This window comes from Bos taurus, chromosome 3, assembly GCF_002263795.3.
Source record: "Bos taurus isolate L1 Dominette 01449 registration number 42190680 breed Hereford chromosome 3, ARS-UCD2.0, whole genome shotgun sequence".
NCBI classification, from domain to species: Eukaryota; Metazoa; Chordata; class Mammalia; order Artiodactyla; family Bovidae; genus Bos; species Bos taurus.
The window spans coordinates 103144792-103163291 of record NC_037330.1 but is presented as its reverse complement, the minus strand read 5'-3'; the positions used below and the strand labels follow the sequence as shown (position 1 = coordinate 103163291).

The following is an 18500-nucleotide window of genomic DNA, read 5'->3' as shown; positions in this document are numbered from 1 at the left end:
GGTTTCTTGCCTGGAGAATCCCAAGGACGGGGGAGCCTGGTGGGCTGTCGTCTATGGGATCGCACAGATTCGGACACGACTGAAGCGACTTAGCAGCAGCAGCAGTGTTTGTTGCATCTATGTTAATGAGTGAGAATGGGCTATAATTTACTTCTCTTATTATACCCTTAAGTTTTAATATCAGTAATATGCTAACCATATAAAATTAATTGGGAAGTGTTTCCATCTCTTATACTTTTCTGGAAGAGTTAGTGTAAGATTAATGTATCTTCTTTAAATACTTGGTAGAATTTATGATTGAAGGCATTTGTACCTGAAGTTTTCTTTTGTGAAAAGGTTTTAAAATTACAGATTTATTTTATTGCTATAGAAAAATCACATTTTAAAACCTCCCCCAGCAACATCTGATCTTTTTAACTGTCTCCATTGTTTTACCTGTTCCAGAATGTCATATAGTTAGAATTACACAGTATGTAGCATTTTCAGACTGACTTCTTTCACCTAGTAATATGCACTTAAGTTTCCTCTGTGTCTATTCATGGTTTGATAGCTCATTTTTTTTATGCTGTTAAATAATATTCTGTTGTCTGAATATACCACAGTTTGTCCATTCACCTGTGAAGGACATGGTTGCTTTCAAGTTTTGGCAGTTATGAATAAAACTGATATTTACATCATGTGCAGGTTTTTGTGTGAAAATAAGTTTTCAACAGCTTTGGATAGACACCAATATATGTGATTGATGGGCTGTACGTTCAGTTTTGTAAGAAGTCAGAAAACTGTCTTCCAAAGTGGCTGTACCATTTTTGCATTCCCACCAGTAATGAATGAGAGTCCTTGGCGCTCCACATCCTTGCTAGCACTTGGTGTTGTAAGTGTTCTGGATTCTGACCATTCTAACAGGTGTGCAGTGACATCTCATTGTTGTTTTATTTCCCTGAAGACATATGATACAGAGCATCTTTTCCTATGCTTATCTGCCATCAGTATATCTTCTTGGGTGGAGTCTTTGTTGTTGGAGGACAGAGGGAAAGAAAAGTGCCCACTGAACTGAGAAGGCATCTTGAGACTGAAAAGTGAGGCAAACAGCTCTATTTAAGCAGTGAATCAGTTTATTGTAAGTTAAGTTATCACAGGGTGGGACTGTCATCCAGCGAACAGTGATCTAGAAGCATTTGCAGCTGAACTCTGTCTCCACCAAAGTGCAATTGGGACAATTGTATATTTAACCTAGGGTGGGGGTGGGTGCTTGGAAACAGAACGTGCATTTCTAAGCCAAGATTTATGAATGGGTAGTCTTATGGGTGCTGGGAATATGTTGTGAAGGTTTTCATTATTGTTTAGAGACTAACAGAGCATAGAGTCCTCTTGGTCCTAATGATTATTAAACAATATCTACTAGCTATAAAGTCCATGATGACAGAGAAGCCATTTACTACACAGTACAGTCCTGGTTAGGATTAGTGGAAAGACAGGAGAAACTGTAAGGGCCCAAGATGGTGTCAGTTATGTATAATAGTTATATATAATAGATGTATAATAGCTAACATCTGTTAGGATCTTTGGACCATTTTTTTCATCAGGTTGTTTGTTTACTTAATGTTGAGTGTTAAGAATTACTGTATATTTTGGATTTGTTGTTGTTTAGTCACTCTCATGTCTGACTCTTTGTGACTCCATGGACTGCAGTACATCAGGCTTTCCCGTCCTTCACGATCTCTCTGAGTTTGCTTAAATTCATGTCCATTGTGTCGGTGATGCTATCTAACAATCTCACCATCTTTTGCCCCCTTCTCATGCTCTCAATCTTTCCCAGCATCAGATTCTTTTCCAGTGAGTCAGCTCTTTGCATCAGATGGCCAAAGTATTAGAGCTTCAGCTTCAGCATCAATCCTTCCACTGAATATTCAGGACTGATTTCCTTTAGGATTGACTGGTTTCATTTCCTTGCTATCCAAGGCACTCTCAAGAATCTTCTTCAACATCACAGTTCAAAGGCATCAATTCTTTGCGCTCAGCCTTTTTTATGGCCCAACTCTCACATCCATACATGACTACTGGAAAAACCATAACTTTGGCTTTATGGACCTTTGTTGGCAAAGTGATGTCTCTGCTTTAATATGTCGTCTAGGTTTGTCACAGTTTTCCTTACAAGGAGCAAGTGTCTTATTTTCATGGCTGCAGTCACTGTCTGCAGCGATTTTCTAGCCCAAGAAAATAAAATCTGTCACTGTTTCCACTCTTTCTCATCTATTTGCCTTGAGGTGATGGTCCAGATGCCATGATCTTAGTCTTTTTGAATGTTGAGTTTTAAGCCTGCTTTTTCACTCTTCTCTTTCACCTCCCTCAAGAGGCTCTTTCATTCGTCTTCACCTTCTGCCATTAGAGTGGTATCATCTGCATATCTGAGGTTGTTGATATTTCCTCCAACAATCTTGATTCCAGCTTGTGCTTCATCCAACCTGGCATTTCACATGATGTACTCTGCATATAAGTTAAATAAACAGGGTGACAACATACAGTCTTGATGTACTCCTTTCCCAATTTTGAACCAGTCCATCGTTCCATGTCCAATTCTAACTGTTGCTTCTTGTCCTGCATATAGGTTTTTCAGGAGACAGGTAAGGTGTCTCCCATCTCTTTAAGAATTTTCTAGTTTGTTGTGATCCATACAATCAAAGCCTTTAGCATAGTCAATGAAGCAGATGTTTTTTTGAAATTCCCTTGCTTTTTCTATAATCCAATAGATGTTGGCAATTTAATCTCTGAGTTCTCTGCCTTTTAAAATCCAGCCTGTACATCTGGAAGCTCTTGGTTCATGAAGTGCTTGGTTCAAGCTGAAGCCTAGTTAGAAGGATTTTGAGTATTACCTTGCTAGTGTGTGAAATGAGTGCAATTGTATGAAAGTTTGAAGTTTCTTTGGCATTGCCTTTCTTTGGGATTAGAATGAAAATTGAACTTTTTTGGTAATGTGGCCACTGCTGAGTTTTCCAAATCTGCTGACATATTGAATGCAGCACTTTAACAGCATCATCTTTTAGGATTTTAAATAACTCAGCTGAGATTCCATCACCTCCACTAGCTTTGTTCATAGTAATACTTCCTAAGGCCCACTTGACTTCACATTCCAGAATGTCTGGCTCTAGGTGCGCTAGCATACCATCATGGCTATCCAGGTCATTAAGACCTTTTCTGTTTTTTAATGTTTAAAAATTTGTTTATTTTTAACTGAAAGATAATTACAATACTGTGTTGGCTTCTGCTATCCATCAACATGGATCAGCCATAGGTATACATACGCTCCCTCCCACTTGAGCATCCCTCTCACGTCCCACCCCATCCCATTCCTTTAGGTTGCCACAGAGCTCTGGTTTGAGTTTCTTGAGTCATACATCAAGTTCCCACTGGCTATCTGTTTGTACGTATGTTAGTGCACATGTTTCCATGCTACTTTCTGCATTTGTCCCACCCTCTCCTTTATACCGGCCACCCCCCGTGTCCATAAGTCTGTTCTCTATGTCTGTGTCTCCACTGCTGCCCTGGAAAATGGGTTTATTAGTACTGTCTTTCTAGATTACATATATATGCATTAATATAGGGTAATTTGTTTTTCTGTGACTCACTTCACTCTGTATAATAGGCTCTAGGTTCATGCATCTCATTAGTACTGACTCAAATGCATTCCTTCTTATGGCTGAATAATATTCTATTGTATATATGTACATAGCTTCTTTATCCATTTATCTGTTGACAGACATCTAGGTTGCTTCTATGTACTAGTTATTGTAAATAGTGCTGCAATGGACATTGGGGTACATGTGCCTTTTTCAGCCATGGTTTACTCAGGTAATCAGTGCAGCAGTGGGATTGTTGGGTCATCTGGTAGTTTTATTCCTAGTTTTTAAAAGAAATCTCCATACTGTCTTCCATAGTGGCTGTATCAATTTACATTCCCACCAGCAGTGCAAGAGGGTTCCCTTTTCTCCACTCCCTCTCCAGCATTTATTGTTTGTAGATTGTTTGATGATGGCCATTCTGACCAGTGTGAAGTGATATTTCATTGTAGTTTTGATTTGCATTTCTCTAATAATGAGCAATTTTGAGCATCTTTGCCTCTGTTTATTAGCCATCTGGATGTCTTCTTTGAAGAAATGTCTATTTAGGTCTTTTGCCCACTTTCTGATTGGATTGTTTTCTGTTATTGAATTGCATAAGCTGCTTGTATGTTTTGGAAATTAATCCTTTGTCAGATGTTTTATTTGCTATTATTTTCTCCCATTCTGTGGTTGTATTTTCATCTTGTTCCTTTGCTTTGCTGTGCAAAAGCTTTAAGCTTAATTAGGTCCCACTTGTTTATTTTGGTTGGCTTGTTTTCTGTTATTGAATTGCATAAGCTGCTTATATATTTCAGAAATTAATCCTTTGTCAGATGTTTTATTTGCTATTATTTTCTCCCATTCTGTGGTTGTATTTTCATCTTGTTACTTTCCTTTGCTGTGCAAAAGCTTTAAGCTTAATTAGGTCCCACTTGTTTATATTGGTTTTTATTTCCATTACCCTAGGAAGTGGTTCATGAAGGTCTTGCTGTGATTTATGTCATAGACTGTTCTGCCAATGTTTTCCTCTAAGAGTTTTATGGTTTCTGGTCTTACATTTAGGCTTTTAATCAATTTTGAGTTTATGTTTGTGTGTGGTGTTAGGAAGTGTTCTAATTTCATTCTTTTACATGTAGCTGTCCAGTTTTTCTAACACCACTTATTGAAGAGACTGTCTGCCCCATTGTATATTCTTGACTCTTTTGTCAAAGATAAGGTGACCATAGGTGAATGGATTTATCTCTAAGCTTTCTATGTTGTTCCATTGGTCTATATTTTTGTTTTTGTGCCAATGCCATACTGTCCTGATAACTGTAGCTTTGCAGTATATTCTGAAGTCACGAAGGTTGATTCCTTCAGCTCCATTCTTCTTTTTCAAGATTGTTTTGGCTATTTAGATCTTCCGTGTTTCCATATGAATTGTGAGATTTTTTTTTCCAGTTCTGTGAAAAATACCATTAGTAATTTGGTAGGGACCACATTGAATCTGTAGATTGCATTTGGTAATATTATCATTTTTACAATATTGATTCTTCTAACCCAGGAACATGGAATATCTCTCCATCTGTTTATGTTGTCTTTGATTTCTTTCATCAGTGTCTTATAGTTTTATGTATACAGCTCTTTTGTCACATTCAGTTCAGTTCAGTCGCTCAGTCATGTCTTACTCTTTGCAACCCCATGTACTGCAGCACACCAGGCCTCCCTGTCCATCACCAACTCCCGGAGTTTACTCAAACTCATGTCCATTAGGTTGATGATGCCATCCAACCGTCTCATCCTCTGTTGTCCCTTTCTCCTCCTGCCTTCAATTTTGCCCAGCATCAGGGTCTTTTCAAATGAGGCAGCTCTTTGCATCAGGTGGCCAAAGTATTGGAGTTTCACCTTCAACATCAGTCCTTCAATGAATATTCAGGACTGATTTCCTTTAGGATGGACTGGTTGGATCTTCTTGCAGTCCAAGGGACTTTTAAGAGTCTTCTCCAACACCACAGTTCAAAACCATCAATTCATCTGCATTCAGCTTTCTTCATAGTCCAACTCTCACATCTATACATGACTACTGGAAAAACCATAGCTTTGACTAGATGGACCTTTGCTGGCAAAGTAATGTCTCATCTTTGCTTTTTAATATGCTGCCTAGATTGGTCATAACTTTTCTTCTAAGGAGTAAGTGTCTTTTAATTTCATGGGTGCAGTCACCATCTGCAGTGATTTTGGAGCCCCCCAAAATAGTCTCTCACAGTTTCCCCTTCTATTTGCCATAAAGTGATGGGACCAGATGCCATGATCTTAGTTTTCTGAATGTTGAGCTTTAACCCAACTTTTTTACCTTCCTCTTTCACTTTCATCAAGAGGCTCTTTAGTTCTTCTTTGCTTTCTGCCATAAGAGTGGTGTCATCTGCATATCTGAGGTTATTGATATTTCTCCTGGCAATCTTTATTCCAGCTTTGCTTCATCAAGCCCAGCATTTCTCATTATGTACTCTGCATATAAGTTAAATAAGCAGGGTGATAATATACAGCCTTGATGTACTCCTTTCCCAATTTGGAACCAGTCTGTTGTTCCATGTCCAGTTCTAACTGTTGCTTCCTGACCTGCATACAGATTTCTCAAAAGGCAGGTCAGGTGGTCTGGTATTTCCATCTCTTTAAGAATTTTCCACAGTTTGTGGTGATCCACACTGTCAAAGGCTTTGGCATAGTCAATAATGTAGAAATAGATGTTTTTCTGGAACTCTCTTGCTTTTTTGATGATCCAACGGATGTTGGCAACTTAATCTCTGGTTCCTCTGCCTTTTCTAAATCCAGGTTGAACATCTGGAAGTTCATGGTTCATGTACTATTGCAGTCTGGCTTGGAGAATTTTGAACATCACTTTGCTAGTGTGTAAGATGAGTGCAATTGTGCAGTAGTTTGAACATTCTTTGGCATTGCCTTTCTTTGGGATTGGAATGAAAACTGACCTTTTCATTCCTGTGGCCACTTTTGTCACGTTAGGTAGGTTTATTCCTAGGTATTTTATTCTTTCTGTTGCAATGGTAAATGGGACTGATTCCTTAATTTCTCTTTCTAATTTTTCATTGTTAGTTTATAGGAATGCAAGTGATTTCTGTGTTTTGGTTTTGTTTCCTGAGACTTTACTAAATTCACTGATTAGCTCTAGTAATGTTCTTGTAATATCTTTAGGGTTTTATATGTATGGTATAATGTCATCTGCAAACAGTGAGAGTTTTACTTCTTCTTTCCCAATATGGATTCCTTTTATTTCTTGTTCTTCTCTGATTACCATAGCTAGGACTTCCAGAACTATGTTGAATAATAGTAGTGAGAGTGGACACCTTGTCTTGTTCTTGATCTTAGAGGGAATGATTTTGGTGTTCATTTTTGTAGAGCTTTTCCTTCTCTTGTGTTTTCTTCTAGGTCCTTGTTAAATGTGTTAATTGATTCTTGCGTTTTCTCTGTTCTGTTTTTGAGATTTTGGATCATCTTTACTATCATTACTCTGAATTCTTTTTCAGGTAGTTCACTTATTTCCTCTTAGTTTATTTGGTCTTGTGAGTTTCTACCTTGTTCCTTCATTTGCACAATATTTCTCTGCCTTTTCCATTTTTTTCTCACTTACTGTGTTTGAGGTCTCCTTTTCCCAGGCTTTAAGGTTGTATTCCTTCTTCCTTTTGGTTTCTACCCTCAGTGGGTAAGGTTGGGCCAGTGGTTTATGTAGGCTTTATGTTGGATGTGATTTGTGCTTGTGTTCTGGTGGGAGGAAGTGAGTTTTTTTTTTTTTTTTTTCTGATGGGCAGGGCTGTGTGTGGTGATAATCCTGTCTGCTGATGATTGGGTTTGTGTTTTTGTCTTGCTTATTGTTTGGGTGAGGCATCCTGCACTGGATGTTGCTGGGTATTGTATACAAGTGGAGGCTTTCATGGGAATTCTCACTAAATAATACTCCCTGGGGTTAGGCATTCTCTGGCAGTCCAGGGTCTTGGACTCAGTGCTCCCACTCCAAAGGCTCAGGCCCAACCTCTGGATGGGGAACTAGACTCTACAAGTCATTTGTTATAGCATTAAAGGGGATTGAAACAAACACATAAAAATGAACAAAAAAAGAAGCAAAAGGTGTTTTATAGTCCTAGAGGAGAACATAGGCAAAATACTCTCCGACATACATCACAGCAGGATCCTCTATGACCCACCTCCCAGAATATTGGAAATAAAAGCAAAAATAAACAAATGGGACCTAATTAAACTTAAAATCTTCTGCACAACAAAGGAAACTATTAGCAAGGTGAGAAGGCAGCCTTCAGAATGGGAGAAAATAATAGCAAATGAAGCAACTGACAAACAACTAATCTCAAAAATATACAAGCAACTCCTACAGCTCAACTCCAGAAAAATAAATGACCCAATCAAAAAATGGGCCAAAGAACTAAATAGACATTTCACCAAAGAAGACATACAGATGGCTAACAAACACATGAAAAGATGCTCAACATCACTCATTATCAGAGAAATGCAAATCAAAACCACAATGAGGTACCATTTCACGCCAGTCAGAATGGCTGCGATCCATAAGTCTACAAGCAATAAATGCTGGAGAGGGTGTGGAGAGAAGGGAAATCTCTTGCACTGTTGGTGGGAATGCAAACTAGTACAGCCACTATGGAGAACAGTGTGGAGATTCCTTAAAGAACTGGAAATAGAACTGCCTAATGATCCAGCAATCCCACTGCTGGGCATACACACTGAGGAAACCAGAAGGGAAAGAAACACGTGTACCCCAATGTTCATCACAGCACTGTTTATAATAGCCAGGACATGGAAGCAACCTAGATGTCCATCAACAGATGAATGGATAAGAAAGCTGGGGTACATATACACAATGGAGTATTACTCAGCCATTAAAAAGAATACATTTGAATCAGTTCTAATGAGATGGATGAAACTGGAACCTATTATACAGAGTGAAGTAACCCAGAAAGAAAAACACCAATACAGTATACTAACGCATATATATGGAATTTAGAAAGATGGAAACAATAACCCTGTGTACGAGACAGCAAAAGAGACACAGATGTATAGATCAGTCTTATGGACTCTGTGGGAGAGGGAGAGGGTGGGGAGATTTGGGAAAATAGCATTGAAACATGTATAATATCATGTATGAAACGAGTCGCCAGTCCAGGTTCGATGCACGGTACTGGATGCTTGGGGCTGGTGCACTGGGACGACCCAGAGGGAGGGGAGAGGAGGGAGGAGGGTGGAGGGTTCACGATGGGGAACGCGGGTATACCTGTGGTGGATTCATTTCGATATTTGGCAAAACTAATACAATATTGTAAAGTTTAAAAATAAAATAAAATTAAAAAAAATAAATAAATAAAATAAAACATAAAAAAAAAGAAAAAAAAAAAAAGAAAAAGGTGAACCCCAGACAAGTGGTAAATACAAAATCAGACAAATAATATCAAAAATAATGGAGCACACACACACACGTATACACACAAACAAAACCAAAACAGTCCAAAGAAAAGAAAATACAGGAGATTGACCTGGCAAGCAAAGGAAACCAAAAATAATATCAACCAATTAGAAACAAAGCTAACTAGAGCACAAACCAGGAAACAAAACCAAAGCAAGGTGCCAACTGGGGAATAAACTAAAGAAAACAAAAGAAACTAACAAACATCATGAAAAACAGAAAGGAAAGAAAGAATAGAAGAGCAAAGTTAAATAGAGGAATATAAAATAATTTACATATGTTAAAAAATAATTACAGCAGGAAAATATACCACAATCACAGAAAACTAATCAAACTGATCACATGGACCACAGCCTTGTTTAACTCAATGAAATTACGAGCCATGCCGTGTAGGCCACCTCTCCACCATCCAAGATGGATGGTGGAGAGTTCTGACAACACATGGTCCACTGGAGAAGGGAATGGCAAACTACTTCAGTATTCTTGCCTTGAGAACCCCATGAACAGTATGAAAAAGCAAAAAGATAGGACACTGAAAGATGAACTCTGCAGGTTGGTAGGTGCCTGATATGCTACTGGAGATCAGTGGAGAAATAACTCCAGAAAGAATGAAGAGACAAAGCCAAAGTGAAAACAACACCCAGTTGTGGATGTCACTGGTGCTGGAGTAAAGTCCAGTGCTGTAAAGAGCAATATTGCATAGAAACCTGGAATGTTAGGTCCATGAATCAAGGCAAATTGAAAGTGGCTAAACAGGAGATGGCAAGAGTGAACATCGACATTTTAGGAATCAGTGAACTAAAATGAGCTGAAATGGGTGAATTTAATTCAGATGACTATTATATCTACTTCTGTGGGCAAGAATCGCTTAGAAGAAATGGAGTAGCCCTCATAGTCAACAAAAGAGTCCAAAATGCAGTACTTGGATGCAATCTGAAAAACGACAGAATGCTCTCTGTTTGTTTCTAAGGGAAACCATTCACTGTCACAGTAATCCAAGTCTATGCCCCAACCAGTAATGCTGAAGAAGCTGCAGTTGAACAGTTATGTAAAGACCTGCAAGACCTTCTAGAACTAACACCCAAAAAAGATGTCCTTTTCATCAGAGGGGACTGGAATGCAAAAGTAGGAAATCAAGAGATACCTGGAGTAACAGGCAAATTTGGTCTTGGAGTACAAAATGAAGCAGGGCAAAGGCTAATAGAGTTTTGCAAAGAGAATGCACTAGTCATAGCAAACACCCTCTTCCAACAACACAAAAGGATACTCTACACATGGACATCACCAGATGGTCAACACCGAAATCAGATTGATTACATTCTTTGCAGCCAGAGATGGAGAAGCTCTATGCAGTCAGCAAAAACAAGACCAGGAGCTGACTGTGGTGGAGATCATAAACTCCTTATTGCCAAATTTAGACTGAAATGGAAGAAAGTGGGGAAAACCACTAGACCGTTCAGGTATGACCTAAATGAAATCTCTTTCGATTATACAGTGGAAGTGACAAATAGATTCAAGGGATTAGATCTGATAGACAGAGTGCCTGATGAACCTGATGGACCTAGGTTCGTGATATTGTACAGGAGACAGGGATCAAGACCATCCCCATGGAAAAGAAATGCAAAAAGGCAAAATGCTTGCCTGAGGAGGCCTTACAAATAGCTGAAAAAAGAAGAGAAGCTAAAAGCAAAGGAGAAGAGGAAAGATATACCCATATGAATGCAGAGTTCCAAAGAATAGCAAGGAGAGGTAAGAAAGCATTCCTCGGTGATGAATGCAAAGAAATAGAGGCAAACAATAGAATGGGTAAGACTAGAGATCTCTTCAAGAAAATTATAGATACCAAGGGAACATTTCATGCAAAGATGGGCACAATAAAGACAGAAATGGTATGGACCTAACAGAAGCAGAAGCTATTAAGAAGAGGTGGCAAACAGTCATCAAGACAATATGGTACTGGCACAAAGACAGAAATATAGATCAATGGAACAAAATAGAAAGCCCAGAAATAAACCCAAGCACCTATGGACATCTTTTCTTTGACAAAGGAGGCAAGAATATACAACGGAGAAAAGACAATCTCTTTAACAAGTGGTGCTGGGAAAACTGGTCAACCACTTGTAAAAGAATGAAACTAGAACACTTTCTAACACCATACACAAAAATAAACTCAAAATGGATTAAAGATCTAAACATAAGACCAGAAACTATAAAACTCTTAGAGGAGAACATAGGCAAAACACTCTCCGACATACATCACAGCAGGATCCTCTATGACCCACCTCCCAGAATATTGGAAATAAAAGCAAAAATAAACAAATGGGATCTAATTAAAATTAAAAGCTTCTGCACAACAAAAGAAACTATAAGCAAGGTGAAAAGACAGCCTTCAGAATGGGAGAAAATAATATCAAATGAAGCAACTGACAAACAACTAATCTCAAAAATATACAAGCAACTCCTACAGCTCAACTCCAGAAAATAAACAACCCAATCAAAAAATGGGCCAAAAAACTAAATAGACATTTCTCCAAAGAAGACATACAGATGGCTAACAAACACAGGAAAAGATGCTCCACATCACTCATTATCAGAGAAATGCAAATCAAAACCATATGAGGTACCATTTCACACCAGTCAGAATGGCTGCGATCCAAAAGTCTACAAACAATAAATGCTGGAGAGGATGTGGAGAAAAGGGAACCCTCTTACACTGTTGGTGGGAATGCAAACTAGTACAGCCACTATGGAGAACAGTGTGGAGATTCCTTAAAAAACTGGAAATAGAACTGCCATATGACCCAGCAATCTCACTGCTGGGCATACACACTGAGGAAACCAGAATTGAAAGAGACACGTGTACCCCAATGTTCATCACAGCACTGTTTATAATAGCCAGGACATGGAAGCAACCTAGATGTCCATCAGCAGATGAATGGATAAGAAAGCTGGGGTACATATACACAATGGAGTATTACTCAGCCATTAAAAAGAATACATTTGAATCAGTTCTAATGAGGTGGATGAAACTGGAGCCGATCATACAGAGTGAAGTAAGCCAGAAAGAAAAACACCAATACAGTATACTAATGCATATATATGGAATTTAGAAAAATGGTAACAACAACCCTGTATGCGAGACAGCAAAAGAGACACAGATGTATAGAACAGTTTTTTGGACTCTGTGGGAGAGGGAGGGGGGCATTATTTGGGAGAATGGCATTGAAATATGTATAATATCATATAAGAAACAAATCGCCAGTCCAGGTTCGATGCAGGATACAGGAGGCTTGGGGCTGGTGCACTGGGATGACCTGAAGGGATGGTATGGGGAAGGAGGTGGGAGAGGGGTTCAGGATGGGAACATGTGTACACCTGTGGCGGATGCATGTTGATGTATGGCAAAACCAATACAATATTGTAAAGTAAAAAGAAATAATAATAAAATTTAAAAACAAAGAAGAGGTGCAAGAATTCACAGAAGAACTATACAAAAAAGATCTTCATGACCAGATAACCACGATGATGTGATCACTCACCTATAGCCAGACATCCTGGAATGCGAAGAAGTCAAGTGGTCTTTAGGAAGCATTGCTGTGAACAAAGCTAGTGGAGGTGGTAGAATTCCAGTTGAGCTATTTCAACTCCTAAAAGATGATGCTATGAAAGTGCCGCACTCAATATGCCAGCAAATTGGAAAATTTAGCAGTGCCCACAGTACTGGAAAAGGTCAGTTTTCATTCCAGTCCCAAAGGCAATGCCAAAGAATGTTCAAACTACCGCACAATTGCACTCATCTTACACGCTAGCAAAGTAATGCTCAAAATTCTTTAAGCCAGGCCTCAACAGTGCATGAACTGTGAACTTCCAGACGTTCAAGCTGGATTTAGAAAAGGCAGAGGAAGTAGAGATCAAATTGCCAACATCCATTGAATCATCAAAAAAGCAAGGGAGTTCCAGAAAAACATCTATTTCTGCTTTATTGACTATGCCAAAGTCTTTGACTGTATGGATCACAATAAACCGTGGAAAATTCTTAAAGAGATGGGAATACCAGACCACCTGACCTTCCTCCTGAGAAATCTGTATCAGGTCAAGAAGCAGCAGTTAGAACCGGACATGGAACAATGGAGTGGTTCCAAATTGGGAAAGGAGTACATCAAGGGTGTACTTGCTTATTTAACTTATATGCAGAGTACATCATTCAAAATGCCAGGCTGGATGAAGCACAAGCTGGAATCAAGATTTCTGGGAGAAATATCAATAACCTCAGATACGCAGATGACACCACCCTTGTGGCAGAAAGCAAAGAACTAAAGAGCCTCTTGATGAAGGTGAAAGAGGAGAGTGAAAAATCTGGCTTGAAACTCAACAATCATAAAACTAAGATCATGGCATCTGGTGCCATCAGTTCATGGCAAATAGGTGGGAAAACAATGGAGACAGTGAGAGACTTTATTTTCTTGGGCTCCAAAATCACTGCAGATGGTGACTGCAGCCATGAAATTAAAAGATGCTTACTCCTTGGAAGAAAAGCTATGACCAACCTAGGCAGCATGCTAAAGAGCAGAGACATTACTTTGCTGACAAAGGCCCATCTAGTAAAGGCTATGGTTTTCCCAGTAGTCATGTATGGATGTGAGAGTTGGGCTATAAAGTTGGAGAAGACTCTTGAGAGTCCCTTGGACTGCAAGGAGATCCAACCAGTCCATCCTAAAGGAAATCAGTCCTGAATGTTCATTGGAAGGACTGATGCTGAAGCTCCAATACTTTGGCCATGTGATTCAAAGAACTGACTCATTAGAAAAGACCCTGATGCTGGGCAAGATTGAGGGCAGGAGGAGAGGGGACAACAGAGGATGAGATGATGGTTGGATGCCATCCTTGACTCGATGGACATGAATTTGAGCAAGGTCTAGGAGTTGATGATGGACAGGGAAGCTTGGTGTGCTGGTCCATAGGGTCACAAAGAGTCGGACATTACTGAACGATTGAATCAAACTGATGACAGGAAAAAGAACAATATGAAAAGGAAACAAAAGAATAAATATAAAAAACTTTTTCAATTAAAAATATTTTAAAGAAACAATAAAACAAAACAGAAACTCCACAGAATTGCAAAAAGCCATGGTAGAGACAGAAATATATAAAGTGCATAAAAAGTGTGATTAAAAAAAAATATTCTCCCCTTCATAGATCACAGCCTTCTTGTGACCATGCTGCTATTGCTAAGTTGCTTCAGTCGTGTCCGACTCTGTGTGACCACATAGATGGCAGCTCACCAGGCTCCCCTGTCCCTGGGATTCTCCAGGCAAGAACACTGGAGTGGGTTGCCATTTCTTTCTCCAGTGCATGAAAGTGAAAAGTGAAAGTGAAGTTGCTCAGTCATGTCTGACTCTTTGCAACCCCATGGACTGTAACCTACCAGGCTCCTCCGTCCTTGGGATTTTCCAAACAAGAATACTGGAGTGGGTTGCTGTTTCCTTCTCCAGGAGATCCTTCCTGACCCAGGGCTTGAACCTGGGTCTCCCGCATTGTAGGCAGACGCTTCACCATCTGAGCCACCAGGGAAATCCAAATAAAACTGATATTTGTGTTGGTTTCGTATCTTGGATTGTTATTGAATTCATTTATTAGTTCGAGCAATCTAGGTTTTTCTACATATAATGTCATGCTTTCTGTGAACAGAGGTAATTTAACTTCCTTTCCAATTTGGATGATTTTTATTTCTTTTTCTTGCCTAATTTCTCTGGCTAGGGCTTTCAGTACTATGTTGAATAGCATGGTGAAATGGACATTCTTGTTTAGTTCCTAATCTTAAAGGAAAAGCTTTCGGTGTTCTGTCGTTATATGATGTTAGCTGTGTGCTTTTCATGTGCTTTCACGGCTGCTTTTATTTATTTGGCTGCACTATGCTCAGCTTGTGGGATCTTAGTTCCCCAACCAGGGATTGAACCCCTGGCTTCTGCAGTGGAAGCATGGTGTCCTAACCACTGGACTGCCAGGAAACTCCCCACAGCTGCTTTTAAATGTCTTAATTTCCCTAGGAATCTCACCTCTGCTGCTCCTCAGGGCCTTAAATGTTCTGTCCCAGTACTCTGCCTGTATTTCTTGCCTCCAACCGCTGATGGGTCTGCAGTTCCTCTGAAGTTTGCATGTGCCACGGCACGTACTGCTGCCTTCAGCAGCCTGATATTCAAACTCTGTCGCTCTTTCCATCTGAGCTCAAGTCAGAAGAAGCAGAAATCAGTCTCTTGGGTAGTCCCTCAGTTCAGTTCAGTTCAGTCACTCAGTCGTGTCCGACTCTTTGTGACCCCATGAATTGCAGCACGCCAGGCCTTCCTGTCCATCACCATCTCCCGGAGTTCACCCAGACTCACGTCCATCGAGTCAGTGATGCCATCCAGCCATCTCATCCTCTGTCGTCCCCTTCTCCTCCTGCCCCCAATCCCTCCCAGCATCAGAGTCTTTTCCAGTGAGTCAACTCTTCACATGAGGTGGCCAAAGTACTGGAGTTTCAGCTTTAGCATCATTCCTTCCAAAGAACACCCAGGACCAATCTCCTTTAGAATGGACTGGTTGGATCTCCTTGCAGTCCAAGGGACTCTCAAGAGTCTTCTCCAACACCACAGTTCAAAAGCATCAATTCTTCGGCGCTTAGCCTTCTTCACAGTCCAACTCTCACATCCATACATGACCACAGGAAAAACCGTAGCCTTGACTAGACGAACCTTTGTTGGCAAAGTAATGTCTCTGCTTTTCAATATGCTATCTAGTTGCTCATAACTTTCCTTCCAAGGAGTAAGCGTCTTTTAATTTCATGGCTGCAGTCACCATCTGCAGTGATTTTGGAGCCCCCCAAAATAAAGTCTGACACTGTTTCCACTGTTTCCCCATCTATTTCCCATGAAGTGGTGGGACCGGATGCCATGATCTTCGTTTTCTGAATGTTGAGCTTTAAGCCAACTTTTTCACTCTCCACTTTCACTTTCATCAAGAGGCTTTTTAGTTCCTCTTTACTTTCTGCCATAAGGGTGTTGCCATCTGCATATCTGAAGTTATTGATATTTCTCCTGGCAATCTTTATTCCAGCTTGTGTTTCTTCCAGTCCAGTGTTTCTCATGATGTATTCTGCATATAAGTTAAATAAGCAGAGTGACAATATACAGCCTTGACGTACTCCTTTTCGTATTTGGAACCAGTCTGTTGTTCCATGTCCAGTTCTAACTGTTGCTTCCTGACCTGCATATAGATTTCTCAGGAGGCAGGTCAGGTGGTCTGGTATTCCCATCTCTTTCAGAATTTTCCACAGTTTATTGTGATCCACACAGTCAAAGGCTTTGGCATAGTCAATAAAGCAGAAACAGATGTTTTTCTGGAACTCTCTTGCTTTTTCCATGATCCAGCGGATGTTGGCAATTTGATCTCTGGTTCCTCTGCCTTTTCTAAAACCAGCTTGAACATCAGGAAGTTCACGGTTCACATATTGCTGAAGCCTGGCTTGGAGAATTTTGAGCATTACCTTACTAGCGTGTGACATGAGTGCAATTGTGGGGTAGTTTGAGCATTCTCTGGCATTGCCAGGGTAGTCCCTAGTCATGCCAGAATACTGTAAATACGTTCAAAGTAAGAACCAGGTATTAGGTGACTTCCCCTTTATTGAGTCAGCAAGAGTGCACAGAAATGCCATGAAATATTCTGTTTAAGTGTTGCTTAAAACTTGGGCATTTTCTTGCTTGCTGAAGATCCTTGACTGTTTTCTCAAGCTCCCACAGCAGTATTTTTGGTCAATCTGTTGTTGTTTACTTGATGTTTCCATGGAGGAAAGGGGGCCTGGACCTTCTGCCGTCTCGCTGACATCACCATCAGATAACGCTAAAAGTTTTATTTTTACTTAAATTCACATTTGATTTATGATCCAGTTTGTATTGGATGGTTGCCTGGCTTTGAATGATAGCGTCACCACATTCTTATTCTTTGGCTTCGGGAAAATTTCTTAATGTTTCATGCCTCAGTTTCTTCACCAGTAAGATGACGGGCAAAGTGGTATCCACCTACTACAGTTATTGAGAGGCTTATTCATATATATGTACAGGATTCAGAGAAGTGACTGGAAATTAGTACATTCTCAGTAAGTACTCCTGAATGTAAATATTTTTTATAGCATTTTGATCTGGTAACCCACTTGTGCCTTGGAAGCTCACTGGGGACTGACCTAATTAATTTTCAGAAAAGGCTCAACTCTACCACTTTGCATAACTTGAAGATCCTCATGGCTGGGTGGGAGTACTGAGAAAGACAGACTCAACTTTGAACAGTGGATTCTATTGTGCTAAGTAAATATGTGTTTGCTTTCCCTTCCCTTTCCTTGTACCCATACACAGTTTGAATACAGAGTGTTCTATGTAAGTTATTTATTGATTGATCTAACCATTAGCTCAATTTATAGAAACTTTCAATGTCTTCCTTGTTTATAGATATCCTGGGGACAAAGCTCATTTAAAAAAAAAATTTCCTAGAACCTAGACGTACCTCTGCGCTCAGTTCCCCAAGAACTTCCTTTTTCAGTCTGTCTAAACTTTATCTGTCTCTCTATCTAAGCTTAAGGTTTTTAATATGTTCATTTTCTAAAATTAAGGCTTAATTGATTTACAATATTAATTTCAGATGTCCAACATAGTGATTCAATAGTTTTATAGATTTTATGCTGTTTAAAGTTATAAAATATTGGCTTCATTCTCTGTGCTATATAGTATATTCTTGTATCTTTATTCTATAAATGATAGTACTTCTTAATTCCTTACCCCCTTTTTTCCCCTCCTCCATCCCTGGGAAATGATAACCACTAGTTTGCTCTCTATATCTGAGTCTTTCTGTTTTGTCATATTTATTCATTTTTTAAAAACCTTTTTATTTTGTATTGGGCTATGGCTGATTAATAGTGTTGTGATGGTTTCAGGTGGACAGTGAGGGGACTCAGCCACACATATACATGTATCCATTCTCCCCAAACTCCCCTCCCATCCAGGCTCTCATTATTATTTATTTTTTATATCCCACACATAAGTGATAACATACAGTATTTGTCTTTCTCTGACTTATTTCATTAAGCATAATACCCTCCAGTTCCATCCATGTTGTTGCAAATGGCAAAATTTCTTTCCTTTTATGGCACATAATAATGCTCCATTATATATATACATACCATATCTTCTTTATCTATTCATCTGTTAATGGACATTTAGGTTGCTTTAAGAGTTTGGTAACTCTAAATAGTGCTGCTCTGAATATTTGGATTTGAATTAGTGTTTTTGTTTTATTCAGAATTATACCCAAGGGTGGAATTGCTGGATCATACAGTAGTTCTACTTTTAGTTTTTTGAGTAAACTCCATACTGTCTTTCACAACGGCTGTACCAGTT

The 18500-nt window shown here is 39.4% G+C and overlaps 1 protein-coding gene across 12 annotated transcripts in view; it reads left to right on the top strand.

Annotated features, from left to right (window-relative positions):
* Nucleotides 1–18500, top strand: part of OR13P13 (olfactory receptor family 13 subfamily P member 13) — a 217358-nt gene that overhangs the window by 37996 nt on the left and 160862 nt on the right. For 2 of the 12 annotated variants that reach the window (XM_059884646.1, XM_059884645.1), the window contains one exon: nucleotides 1–16538. The exons of the other annotated variants lie outside the window; for them this stretch is intronic. In XM_059884646.1, the coding sequence (XP_059740629.1) occupies nucleotides 7693–8622 (930 nt within the window). In that variant the 5' untranslated portion in view covers nucleotides 1–7692 and the 3' untranslated portion in view covers nucleotides 8623–16538. Of the gene's footprint in view, nucleotides 16539–18500 lie in introns of those variants that run through there. 12 annotated transcript variants of the gene reach the window in all.